This window comes from Leptonychotes weddellii, chromosome 5 (assembly GCF_054177405.1).
Source record: "Leptonychotes weddellii isolate Sample4059 chromosome 5, ASM5417740v2, whole genome shotgun sequence".
Lineage (NCBI taxonomy): Eukaryota > Metazoa > Chordata > Mammalia > Carnivora > Phocidae > Leptonychotes > Leptonychotes weddellii.
The window spans coordinates 5,053,966-5,068,026 of record NC_138373.1 but is presented as its reverse complement, the minus strand read 5'-3'; the positions used below and the strand labels follow the sequence as shown (position 1 = coordinate 5,068,026).

Below are 14,061 nucleotides of genomic sequence, written 5' to 3'. Positions count from 1 at the left end.
TAGAGAATCAGCAAACACAGTCGTGGCTAAATGAAATGATAAATAACCAAACCAGACAAAATAAAACAAGTAAACAAACTACACAGAACTATCTGGGAGAGACTATAAAATAATATTGTAAATGATTACAGAGATGAAGGAATAGAAACCACAAGGAAATAACATTCAAAAAAGAAACTGGAAGATCCTATAAAAAGAGATTAGATTAGCAATTTTAAAACTTCCCACAAAACAAAGTTCAGACCTAGTTGGCCTCCCTGGCAAATGCTACTAAACATTCAAAGAAAGATAAATACCAATTCTTCATAAACTCTTCCAAAAATAGAAGATGAGGGAACACTTCCCAATTCCTTCTATAGGGTCAGTTATTGCCCAGTTATCAAAACCAGTCAAAGACATCACAAGAAAACAACACATCAATGTTCTTTATGATATAGATGTGAGAGTCATCAACAAAATACTAGCAAACTGAATCCACCGATAATAAAAAGGCTTATACATCATGACTAAGTGGAATTTATCCCAGGAATGAAAGGCTGATTCAAAATACAGAAGTTTAAGCATTGTAAAACACCAAATCAACAGAACAAAGGACCAAATAACCCATGATCATCTCAATAGACATAGGAAAAGCATTTGACAAAATCTAACGCTTTCAAGATAACACTTGACAAACAAGGAATAGAAGGGAATTTCCTCAATCTGATAATAAGGTTACCAGATAAATATACAAAAATCAATTATATTTCTGTACCCTCTCAATGGACAATTGGAAAATGAAAATAAGAACACAGTTCTATTTATAAGAGCATCAAAAAATACTTAGGAATAAATTTAACAAAAGAAGTGTAGGTGGGGGCATCTGGGTGGCTCAGTCAGTTAAGCATCTGACTCTTAATTTCAGCTCGGGTCAGGATTTCAGGGTCGTGAAATGCAGCCCCATGTTGGGCTCCATGCTCAGCATGGAGTCTGCTTGAGATTCTCTCCCTCTGCCCCTCCCCCTGCTCGAGCTCTCTCTCTCATACATACATACATACATACATACATAAATAGATAAATAAATAAATCTATCTTTTAAAAAAGGAAGTGTAAAACTTATACTTTGAAAACTACAAAACATTGCTTAAAGAAATGAAAGACCTAGATAAATGGGAGGACATTCCATGATCATGGATCAGGAGAGTTAACATTGTTAGGATAGTAATATTTCCCAAATTGATCTACAGAGTCAATAAAACCCTTATCAAAATCCCAGATGCTTTTCCTGCATAAATTAACAAGCAAATCCTAAAATTGATATGGAAATACAAGGCACCCAGAATAGCCAAAAACAATCTTGAAAAAGTCAAAGGACTCACACTTCCCAGTTTCAAAACTTACTAGAAAACTACAGTAATCAAGGCAGTATAGGAGTTCAGTGGTAGGAGAGATCAATTGAATAGAATCGAAAGTCCAGAGATAAACCCTTACATTTATGGTCAATCCAAGACAATTCAAATAGAGGAAAGAATCATCTTCTCAATAAGTGGTACTGGGGCAACTGGATATCCACAAGCTGAAGGATGAGGTTGGAACCCTTTCTTACACTATATTCAAAAATTAACTCAAAATGAAATCTAAATATGAGCTAAAACTATAGAACTCTTAGATGAACACATGGGGGTAAATCTTTGTGACCTTGGGTTAGGCAAGGTTTCTTAGATATGACACCAAAATTACAAGCAACAACAGAAAAAAAATGGATAAATAGGATGTAAAATTAAATTTTGTGTGTGTGTTTCAAAGGACAACCCACAGAATGGGAGAGAATATTTGTAAATCATATATCTGATAAGAGACTTACATCCAGAATATATGAAAAACACTGACAACTCAATAATCAGAAGATAACATAACACAATTTTAAAATGGGTCAAGGAACTGAATAGATATTCTCCAGAGATGATATGAAATAAGCATCTGAAAAGATGCTCGAGGGGCACCTGGGTGGCTCAGTCAGTTGAGCATCGACTCTTGGTTTCAGCTCAGGTTGTGATCTCATGGGTTGTGGGAATGGGCCCCAAGTAGGACTCTGTGCTCAGCAGGTAGTTTGCTTGGAGATTCTCTCCCTCTGCCCTCCTCCCCCTGCACCCCCCCCCACACTCACACGCACTTTCTCTCTATCTCTATCTCTCTCAGATAAAGAAATCTTAAAAAAAGAAGATGCTCAATATCATTAGCCATTAGAGAATGCAAATCTGAACCACAAGCTACCAATTCATACCCAGTAGGATAGCTATAATAATAATAATCAGACAAAAACAAAAGTTGACAAAGATGTGGGAAAATCGGAACCCTCATACATTGCTGGTAGAAATGTAAAATGATGCAGCCACTTTGAAAAACCATTTGGCAGTTCTCAAAAACATCTAGCATAGAGTGACCCAGCACAATCCACTCTTAGATATGTACCTAAGAAAACATGAAAACTTATACACAAATGTTCACAGCAGTATTATTCACAAAAGCCAAAAAGTAGAAACAATCCAAATGTCCATCAGTGGATGAATGGATAAGCAAGAGTGTATACAATGGAATATTTTTCAGCAATTAAAAGGAATTAAATACTGATACATACTATAACATGGATGAATCTTGAAAACACTATACTAGATGAAAGAAACCAATCACAAAAGACCACATATTATGATTCCATTTGTATGAAATGTTCAGAGTAGGCAAATCTACAGAGACAGAAAGTAGATTTAGTGGTTGTGTAACACTCGGGGAGAGGGTTGAAGGAAAATGGGGAGTAACTGTTAATGGTTACGGGATTTCTGTTTGGGGTGATGAAATGTTCTAAAATTGATTGTACAACTTCATGAATAACCTAAAAACCATTAATTTGTACACTCTAAATAGGTACATCGTAGGGTATGTGAATTACATCTCAATAAAGCTGTTTTTTTAACAGCTTTAGTTGAAAAAGAACCAAATAGAATTATAGAAATAAAAAATATTAAAATTTAAAGCTCAGTGGACAGATTAATTACATCGGGATTTGACACGGCCAAAGAAAGAGTGATTCAGAGGATAATTCTGAAGAAATTATCCAGAATGCATCACAGAAAGATAAAGATGTGAAAAATGTAAAAGAAATATGATTTCTGTGCCCAGATAAACTATCAGTCTGTAGTGAGAGCCCTTTCAAATCTCCAGTTCCGATTTTGTTACAAGCTTAAGTGTTCTTTGACACAAGAGACAACAACTAATAAAGTGTTGCTGAATAACATGTCCATTCTAGAAAATAACAAAATAACATTTCCACAGTACTTGTTAGTAATTCATGAATGACAGAGGAGATGGATTAAGATTTGAGCTTTCTTCAACAAAGTTGAACAAAGTTGAAAAAAACTGAACAAAGTTGAAAAGCAGAAGTAGTTCAAACACCATTAAAATGACAAAATTGGTTTTCACGTGTGTCTTACGGAACCCATTGAATGCTTCATGGTCCTATAGTACTTACAGTATATTAATACATTTTGCATTTAATTCTCAGGAGGACTTATACCAGATATTAATAAGTCACTATACTTTATGGACATAATTTAGTGTCTATAAATAGATGAGTATTTACCCTTTTTTGAGCGCTAAGATTCTCAGGGTATCCATGTAACAGTGACTGGGTGTCAACTCTGCAATGCACTTCACACTGTAGAAAGTTCAGGACTTTTCTTCAAAATCTGTTTATGCCTATGTTTTGTTACCCTTTGATATTTGTTGAATTGAAACTGATATCTGTATATTCCTGTCAAGGACTTCAGACCCACCATCTGTTCCGCAGTCTATTTTATTGTTTTTTGAAAGCTGGAAAAGTAAACCCTTGATGTAGCTGCTTTTTTTGTGAAATGAAGAGCATCTTGAACAACTCATAAATGTATCTTCTTAACAGTTCTTGAGCACCTACTACTGGTGCGAGCCACTGAGCCACCTGCAGAGCCCCAGACAGGAGTCAAGCCTGCCCTGGTGACATTTGCATTCTATTGCGAGAAAGGGGTAGAAAGAGTCTATCAATAAAGAAATGAACAAGGAAAAGATGAGCTAGTGTATTAGTTTCCCATTGCTACAGAAACAAATCACTACACATTTAGTGGCTTAAAACAACACGCATTTATTCTTTTATAGTTCTGGGGCAGAAGTCTGAAATGAATCTCATGGGGCTGAAATCAAGGTGTCTGCAGGGGTAGTTCCTTCGGGAGGCTCTGTGCACTTGCCTTTCCAGCTCTTAGTGGCCTGGTCCTGTATTCCTCGGCTTGTGGCCTCTTTATCCACCTTCGAAGTGCATCACTGCTCTGTCATCACATCTTCTCCTCTGTCCCTCTTATACGGCCCTTTATGATTAATTACATCCAATCCATTCAGATAGTCCAAGATAATCCCCTCCTCTCAAAATTTTTGATCCCATTTGCAGAGTCTCTTTGCCATATAAATTAACACTCACAGTTCCAGTGCTTGGACTTGGAAATCCTTGGGGGTCCATTTTCCAGCCTACCATAGCAAGCGATTAGCACTACGAGAATGAAAATTGCATGCCATGATAGAGACGACCTAAAATAGCATCTTCAGGTCGAGTGGTGAAGGAAGGGCCTCTCTGAGGCTATGTCTAGGCTGAAATCCAAATCATGGGAAAATGCTGTGGGCGGGGGGGCGCACATTCTAGGCTGAGGGAACAGCTGGTGAGAAACTCTATAGCAGCAGTGAACTTGGTACGTTGGAGAAGTTAATGCAGCTTGGACTGGGAGAGAGTTCCAGAATGGCTAATGAGTCTTCAGTCCACGTTTGCTTTTGCAGATGGGGCTTAAAGCCCCATCCTCCCGCTTGGTATTTTATATGGGAATCTGCCCCAAACTACTATCATATCAACGGAGACCTCTTTTGTCACAAAACATAGGGAATTGTCGTGGACATCCCAGAGCACCCATCCAGGCTGAGAGCCCCTCATCTGGCAGCACGGTAACTTCAGAAGAAGGTAAAACCTCAAAACAAGAGCCTGTTCGGCCTGCGGCTTTCAAAGTCTTAATGATGTTGTCATCTGCAATTGCTTCTTACAAGTCTTGTTCACATAAACAGGATTTTGATTATTTCAACTCGGGCAGGAGTTAAAAGAGGAAACCTCAGGTGCCTGCCCCTGGGGAGGTGTGGTGCTGATTTCCAGGGAGGCCGGGCCGGCTCTCCTTCGGGCTGTGTTCTGGGTAGGGGGAGGCCTGCAGGAGCACTTTCTCACCTGGGGGAAACTGTTGCACCAAGTGACTGCTCCTCACCTTCTCCTGCTTCTCCCCTCATTCCTTTCTACGAATTTCACTTTCCTTGCCCTGAGCATCGTCAAGTCTTAGTGCAACTTCAGCTTTAGTTTCAAGTTTGCATGAAACCAACAAGCGTACTTGAAGAGCCTAATACAAATGGCCTCTTGAGAGGTCTCCCACATTTTTTTGTTTGTTTGTTTATTGATCAATTGATTTCTTTATAGAGCATGAGCAGGGGGAGAGGGAGAGAGAGAATCCCGAGCAGACTCTGCACTGAGCGCAGAGCCTGTCACGAGGCTCAATTTCACAATCCCAAGATCATGACCCAAGCCGAAATCAAGAGCTCGATGCTTAACTGACTGAGCCAGCCGGGGGGGTGCCGCTCCCACCTTTTTACACCTACAGTATGTTTGACTCTGCCTTAAGTGTACAGCTTCCATTATGCTCCTCCTTGAATTCTACTTCTTGCACATGTATTAAAGGCTTGGGTCAAGGCCAGTTCACTTTGCACTCCTACACCGATCCCTGCCCCACCCGCACCCCAGCAGAGTGCCTGGCACAGAGCAGATAATCAATACTCACTTTTTCTTTTTGTTCAACAAACACTTACCAGGCGTCTACATGCCAACTACTGAGCTGGGAGCCGAACGGCACTACTCTTAATATCCGTGTGGCCCAAGAACTGACCATACTCAAAGACTTCTAAAGGAGCAGGATGATCCTAACCAGGAAATTATTTCCACAAAAGAGAGTTTAAATATGACTGAATATCTGTTCATCAATTTGCATACAGTTATGAACCTGGTCCTTTGATCAAATTTCAACCTTGGCACTCAAATCAAGCCATCTGAGATACTTGCTAGTTTTATGATTGCTTGTAAATCTCTGTCTTTTCTGACTCTGAACTACACTGCTGAGCTGTGGGGTGTTAAATGTTAAGCCTCTGCTCTCTTTCCAGCTCCTCGGTTGACTGGCTTGCAGCAGAGAGTGAAATGACCCCATGCGTCAGAAGGCACAGAGGTTAGTGCTAAGACAAAAGGTGACTTGCAAAGTTAAGGCAGGGATTTTCGAGCTTAAATGAAAACCAGCAGACATACTTGAAGAGCCTCATACATATTGGTGGTAATTGTAAGGTCATGAGTTCATCTCAATATAGCAAATGGAACCCATTTGGCAAATCTTAGGAGTCAAATGCTAGAAATCTGTTAAGGAAGGAGGCAGCTGCTTCCACTGCTTGAAACCCAGGGCTGATGTACGATTTCCCCCAACATCCAAGAACACATTATCTTTTGGTCCCCAAGCCTGATGTTTTATAACTTGCAAAACCCGGTAACATTGTCCCAGAGTCCAAGTGGTTTTTTCTGTTCTAAGTCCAGCCACATCTCATTCTCTTGGTGTTCCCATCTGGGCCACACAGTGCCTTCTTTGTGTACATTTCCAATTGAACTTTATCACAAGAGTGGTTTAGAAGCCTCATATCCTAACAGCTCGTACTAAGATGCAACTGCACCCAAATGGAAATTTTTTAAAAACTAGAATAAGACCTTCTTATTGGGAGGATGTCTCAGATTTTAAGTCGTGGTTCCTGCCGGGAGAAGCCTGTTCCCGATCCTCGGGGTCTGGACTGGGGCTGGGGTGGAGACAGAACAGGGAGCATCAGGACCCACACACCTGCTCACACTGAGAGCCGAAAGGAAGAGTTACCTCCGCAACACCTCGGCTCACCATGGTTTTCTAAATCTAGTAACGATCTCGTGAATAGCACAGCTGTATTGCTGTATGGCTTAAAGGTCGTTCTTAATGTAAAGTTTAAAAAGGTTCAGCCGTTTCTGCAACCAGATCTTGGCATTTATTAACTTTCTAATACCCTGGGAGGGTCCAAAACTACAGGTGGCAGCCCCTTCCTCTATCCTCGAGAGTCCATGCCCTGGGATCCCTCAGATCTTTGGAGTCAGCGAGTGGGGTGCACAGGACGGGAGTCAAGTAGGGAAATCGATACAACTGGGGGACGCGGCTCTCTCTTCCCGCAGTCCGCAAAAGCAGCACGGAGGGGCGCCCGCAGAAAGCGTGGGTCTCGGGGCCTCACCGCCCCCCGTGCGGGCTCTGTCCAAGTAGAACGGCATCGCGAGGTATCGACGCCTCGCGGGATCCGGGTCGCAGCGTCACCGGGAGCTCTCTGACGGCAGCAAAAGGGCAGGGGGTGGCTGCCCCGCCTCGGGCGCCGCAGGTGGGGACGCCCCGCCCACTCGGCCCAGCTCGCCTCCGCCCCGCCCACCCCGGCTGGGACCCGTCTCCTCCCCGTCCGCCCCTGCCTCTCGGCCCCGCCCACTCGGCCGCCACAGGTGGGGCCGCCCCGCCCACCCCGGCCCCGCCCACCCCGCGCGCCTCAGGTGGGGCCGCCCCGCCCGCCCAGCCAGCCCCGCGCGCCCGGACGCGTCAGGCCGCGTTTCCTCAGTTCCTCACGGGCGGTGGCTGCGGCAGCGCGGCGCTACAAGTTTTGACATTTTGGCGGCGGAGGAGCGCGCCGGCACTTCGGGGCCGACGGCTGTGGGAGCAGCCGACCCTCGAGGGCCTTTCAGCCGCACGCCGGCGCTCCCGCCGCCCACAGTCGGGCGGCCACGAGGCCCGGCCGCGTCCTCCCGCGTTCGCCCGCCGGGCGGCTGCAGCCATGTCGCGGGGGCCGGAGGAGGTGAACCGGCTCACGGAGAACACCTACCGGGTAAGCGAGCCCAGCACGGCCCGGGACCTCGGGGGTTTGAGGGCGGGAGGCCCGGGGACCGGGGGCGGGGCGCGGCCGGGAGTGCGGGGGGGGCCCGAGACCCATGGAGGACAGGGGCTCGGAGTCCGGAGCGGGGGGAAGCGGGGAGGCCCCGCGGCGGCTCGCGGTCGTCGCCGGGGAGGGTCGGGGCGAGGAGGGGACTTTAAGCGGGAACAGACTCCCCCGCGCCCCTCCTGGCGCTGGAGACACCCTGCTAGCCCCGCATTTCACAGCCCTACGTGCCGGGAGGGCGTTGGGGGCGGGGGCGGGGCCTGTCCCGTCCCTGGGGGCCGCGTCCTCCTGCCCGGCTGCTCCTCGGGGCCGCGCCGGCGTGGCCGCTGCGCCAGAGCTGCCCGGGACGCGAGAGCAGCGCCTCGTTGCTGCGCGCGGGGACGGGGGCGAGCGCCGCGCGGGGTGCGGGCCGCGCCAGGTGCGCCTCTGGGGGGCGCCGCGGGCTCCCGGCGTCCGCTCCCGCCCTCGGGGACCCTGCCGCGCGCCGCGCTCCGAGCCCCTCCGCCGGGACACGCCGAGTGCTCGGCGAGGTTCCGATAAGATGGACCTAACCTCCAGGAAGGCGTTGACGGTCACCTCTCTTGCATTTCTTGCGAAAGCGTTTTTCCAGTAGCAGACACAGATTTAGGATTAGGGGCCAGTTTAGTAAGTTTGAGTCCTTGTAAATGAATTCCAGTTGAAATAAGATACGTGCTTAATCATCTGCTATTAATAGACTACAAAACAACTTTTGTTGTAATTCGGCTTAGGCTCATTGAGCACAAGTTCTCCAAATTCATTTGTAGCCGTTTTTAAGGCCCACAGTTTGGTCACTTGTATAGATTTTTTTTTTTTTAACCCTAAAATTGGGTTTCTAGATGCGCAAGGTCTGAGTGAATCCCTGAAATCAGAGGGGTTTATTGACTGTTGTAGGATAAGAATAAAGAAGAGCATGAAAATACGTTTGTAATCTATCCTTTGGGTTCAAAATATTGATTCCCTTCATCTGGATACACAAATAGGTAACGTGAATTATACTTTTTGGATAGATATGGTAGACCCAGTTGACACAGCATTTTTGGTCTCAGTAACTGTATTGTCTTAATGGAGGGCAATTTTTAGAAATCCCAGAAATTTGAATGTTAAAAAGTTTTACATTTGTATTGAGATTGTTAATACTTAAATGATCCTGAAGATGGTGGTCCAGGCAGTGTGAGGTGTTGGCAGTGTGTAAATAAAACACTTAGGGAATTGGAGCTGCTCTGATGACTGTCCGTTAAGGAAAAACTGTATGCGATTGAGGAATGCAGATCTTTGCAGATTTCAGGCAGTCTAAGTATCTAGTGGGGCACAAAAACACGTGAACACCTAAGTTGCCTCCAAGAAGACAGGCACATGTATCTTTCCAATCTGGGATGACAGATCAATTTGAGACAAGCAGTCAGATGCTCTGAAGTAAGTCTGCTTTTTCTCCCACTTCTTCCTTTTACTTTTAGCAATGACTCAGTGGAGGGGCTGTACTCAAGTGAATTATAGCACCGCAGGTGCCAGCCCCAAAGGACTGGGGCAGGATGCAAAAAGTGTAGATTTCACAGTTTGGGTTATACATATTTATGGACATTAGGCCATGTAAATCATTTTAATACTTTGCAAAGTTATAATCTGAACATCAGAGACTAGTCACTACTTTCCATTCCCAGGTGTCTTAAAACATATTAAAAGCTCACAAATGTTTGTTGCTTGTGACTTTAATCACCATTTTTTTCATTAATGTTTTGGGATTGTGTTTTTTTATGTTGAATGGTGGTAAAAGAATTTACAGCTCCAGACAGCAAGTTTATATATAGTCTATGAAGTGAATACTGCTGGCTCATGCTTTGGCTGTGATGGAAATGCATAGTGAAATTTTACATTCACGGGTCTGATTGAAAGCCTGAAAACCTTCACCACCTCCTCATTGAGTTCTTCCCCACCCCCACCCCTGACAACCAAAGCTGAAAACAATTTAAGCTTAATATGGTAAAAATCTCATAGTGTGATGAATCTAGTTATTTTATTAATTTGTTTCATTTTATTTTGAGAGAGGGAGGGAGGAGGTTGGAGGAAAAGAGGGAGAGAGAGAATCTTAAGCAGACCCCACGCCCAGCACAGAGCCAGGATAAGGGGCTCAATCTCATGACCCTGAGATCATGACCTAAGCATAAATCAAGAGTTGGACGTTTAACTGACTGAATCTAGGATTTTTTTTAAAAAGAGATTTTCTGGGGCGCCTGGGTGGCTCAGTCGTTAAGCGTCTGCCTTCAGCTCAGGTCTGGGATTGAGCCCCGCATCGGGCTCCCTGCTCCGCGGGAAGCCTGCTTCTCCCTCTCCCACTCCCCCTGCTTGTGTTCCCTCTCTCGCTGTGTCTCTCTCTGTCAAATAAATAAATAAATAAATCTTAAAAAAAAAAAAAAAAAGATTTCCTTTATGTTACCTAACAACCTACAGTGTTTTACTAACAGAAACATAACCTAACCAGGTGCGTTGACAAAAGCACCTGGAAATGAGATTTAATGACTTGCTAGTATGCATTTTAGATTTTTTTTTTAATACTCAAATTTCTCCAACTTTGAAATAAAAGAATAAATTCTCTGGAAAAAGTGGGGGATTATAAACTAGTGTAATTCTCTGTAATGCAGTATCAAATATCTTTCAGTATTTATTTACGCATTTGCTGAGCTCTCTAAAATGTGTACTTAGACAAATGATTACTGGAGACCCATGCTGAATCCCAGGAGGATGTGTGTTTTATGGCTTCACAAACAAATGATATGGTAATAAGCCCCAAAATGTCACGTAATGTTATTGTTGCTAATTAGAGTTCAGCCAAAGATCCCTCCCCGTCTCTACATAGTATGCCCATAATTTGCCCTCAGTGCTTGCTTGTGATTTTTGCATGGTTTTCTGATGAGTACATGCTTTAGTGGTACGAGGAAGAAGTAAAGTTCAAAAAAACCCTTAATTAAGAGTAACCACAACCTTCCTAGAAGTTAGAACTGCTAAAGTCTTAGGAAGTTGAGGGATGAGTATGATGTCATCCATCCTATACCTACATTACTCTTGCTAAGCAAGCAGCAGTGAAGGGGGAAAATGTCACTTTAAAAGGAGGGGGAAAGGGGCACGTAAATCTTTGTTTAAATGTCACCTGCTCAAACAACTCTTTAAAATTGTTTCAAATTGCCATCCATCTCCCAATCCCACTAACTTTACCTTTCCCACATAGTGCTTAGTACCTTAGGATATTCTATATAACATACTCGTTTATCTCTCATCCCTCTCCAACTAGAATGTGAGCGCCCAAAGGAGAGGAGCTTGGCTTTGTTATATTCTGAACAGTTACTGGCCGGTAGTAGGTGTGCGAGTTTGTTGATTATATGAACATTTATTTGATTTATTCAGTGAATACCTGTGCTAGGCTCCCCTGCCTCCCTTAACACTTTTCATAGAGCATTTGTTTAATTCTAAGTATACATCAGCCCTCCAGGTGGATGTGGATTTTGTTTACTGTTGAGAAACCTACGCCCAAAAGTCTAGGAGGGAGCTGTGTCCTCCTGCCATTTACCCTGCCAGCCTCCATTCCTCTCCTTTTTGTATAGTAGTTTAGTTTCTAGCGGTCAACAAATGGACAAATCTAATGCCTTTTCATAATTTGGTGATCTAAGATATCACCAGAATTTTCTGCCATTGTTTATCTTTGTTTAGAAAAAAATTTGTTTAATAAAAAAATGAGGTACTTTTGTCCTTTTATCGGGTCAGACAAGCATCTCGGCATGTGTACTAGGTTTTGTTTAATGGTTTTATATTTCTGGACTTGGGTTTAATTGGGGATGTGGAAGTGAAAGTCCCTACCTAGATGGCTTCCAATGTGGACTGTGATATACAGGTCTAGGCTTGTGAAGGTTTCAGTTGCCTTGTGTGTTTATTGCTGTAGCTATGTACACTATTTGATATCTTCATCTGTTCCCATAATTCTTCAGGTATGCTGAAGATAAAATGGGATTTGCAGAAGCCCAGACAACTTGCTCTTGGCTCCATGATGACTATAAAAAGGGACAGTAAGAATCAGGTGCCAGGGTTGCCAGGTATCAAATATTAAACTGAACAGCCCAGTATTGTAGCTTTTTGTCTGGTAAAATGAAAATACAAAGGCGAACAGTGGTTGTCTTTTTCTGTCATAACATTTTTTACTGATTGGGAAGAGGTCTTAGAATTATGATAACATTGCTATGTAGACAGAGCAGTGTCCTTTATTATGAAGCTTGGGAGGCTGGGGCCACTTGGCCAGGTGACACGATTCACAAGTCTCAGGTTCCTTTTGAGTTTACATTTGTGACATTATTCCAGTCTTGGGCATTAATTCTTGCCTGGCACTTCTGTTGTAATGAGCCACAGGCAGACCTGCAGGGGAAACCTAATGTGCATGGAATTTCAACAAATTGGAATTTTGTTTTTATCAGCATTCCACACACAGCTATTTATTCTGCAATTCAAAAGTAAAAATTATTATAAAAGTTACACAAACATTTATTGAACTTATCTGTTGACATTTGCAAATATATTTATTTCTTAAACTTTTTATTGAACCATGATAAACATATTGAAAGGTGTATATAGCTCACAAAATCATCAACAAACTGAACACGTATATATAACTAGCACCCAGATCAAGATACAGACCATGACCAGCCTCCCCGAAGTCCCTTTTGTGCCTCCTTCCAGTCACTGTGTTCCCTCCAAGATAACTACTCTCCTTAACTTCTAAGCACTGATTAGTTTGGCCCATTTCATTTGCCATCTTTCACCCAGTGTGTTTGTAAGATATTCCCCTGTCAGAGAAATTGTAGATCATTCTTACTACTATGTAGTATTGCACTGTGCAAATACATCGCGATTTATCTATTCTCTTGAGGGACTTTCAGATTGTTTTCAGACTACTCCAGGATTCTGTGAGTAGTGCTGCTTTGAACATTCTAGTACATGTCTGATGGGCATAGGCCCCCCATTTCTCTTGGTATGTACATGGGAGTGGAATTGCTGGGTTATAAAGTGTTTGAGTATTTAGCTTTGGCAGAAACTGCCAAGCAGTTTTCCAAAGTGGTGGTACCAGAGTTCAGTAGCTCATCCTTGGCAACAGTTGATATTTTCTTTCCTTTTAATTTTGGCCACCCCGGTGGGTGTATGCAAATAAAATTTTAAAATTCAAAACAAAACTGTTTTCCCCAGGTTTGCTGGTTGGATGTCTGCAACCGCAGCAGAAGCCTGACTCCCTAGGGGATACTTCCTGTCAGAAAGTAGAACCTAGGACCTAGGGAACACGGGTATGAGAGAGGCCAGACAGCTGTCGTATTCAGTAGAGTAAAACATAAATTTAAGTTCAGTAGACTCTAAAACTGTCAGAGTTGAACACATCAGAAGGTTTTATTGCATAAGGGGGTTTGAGGGCATAGATGAGCCATGTTTTAATAAACCGGAATGCTGGGAGAGGGGGTGCAACGTTATGGTGAATTGAATTTTCTTGTTCACTTCCCTTTCTTTTTCCATGACTTTTCTTGAAAATGTACCTGCTTTACGTTATAGGCACAATAGACTAGTTTTTAAAATAATTTCAGTGAGTTACAGTTAAATTAAGAGGCTTCAAGAGTAGTACTTTGTGAAGGAAATGACAGTTTTAATTTGGGTCTTTTCCCCCACTTAGATTGTACATGCTTGAGAACAAATCCCCCAGATCCTACTTCTCAGCATTTACCACATTCATATTTTATTCTTTTATGTGTGTGTGTTGGTTTTAATCTCAGAAGATTTTTAAAACTGTTTTTAAACTATTTTTCTGATACTAGGAAATTTCCAGAATTTCTGTGAATATTCACAGTGAAAGTAAAAGTCACCTGGATCTGACAACCCAGAGAGAACACTATTAACTCTTACTGTCACACTTCCTGATAGTTTTTAGTCCATCTCTCTGTGTCAGTCAGTATCCTGTGCCTCATCAGC

At 43.3% G+C, this 14,061-nt stretch overlaps 1 protein-coding gene across 1 annotated transcript in view; it reads left to right on the top strand.

Annotated features, from left to right (window-relative positions):
- The first annotated feature begins 7,678 nt into the window (after positions 1-7,678).
- BAIAP2L1 (BAR/IMD domain containing adaptor protein 2 like 1) overlaps positions 7,679-14,061 on the top strand; it is a 90,287-nt gene continuing 83,904 nt past the window's right edge. Inside the window, exon 1 of the mRNA XM_081819301.1 lies at positions 7,679-8,001. Within this exon, the coding sequence (XP_081675427.1) occupies positions 7,951-8,001 (51 nt within the window). The 5' untranslated portion in view covers positions 7,679-7,950. The remainder of the gene's footprint in view (positions 8,002-14,061) is intronic.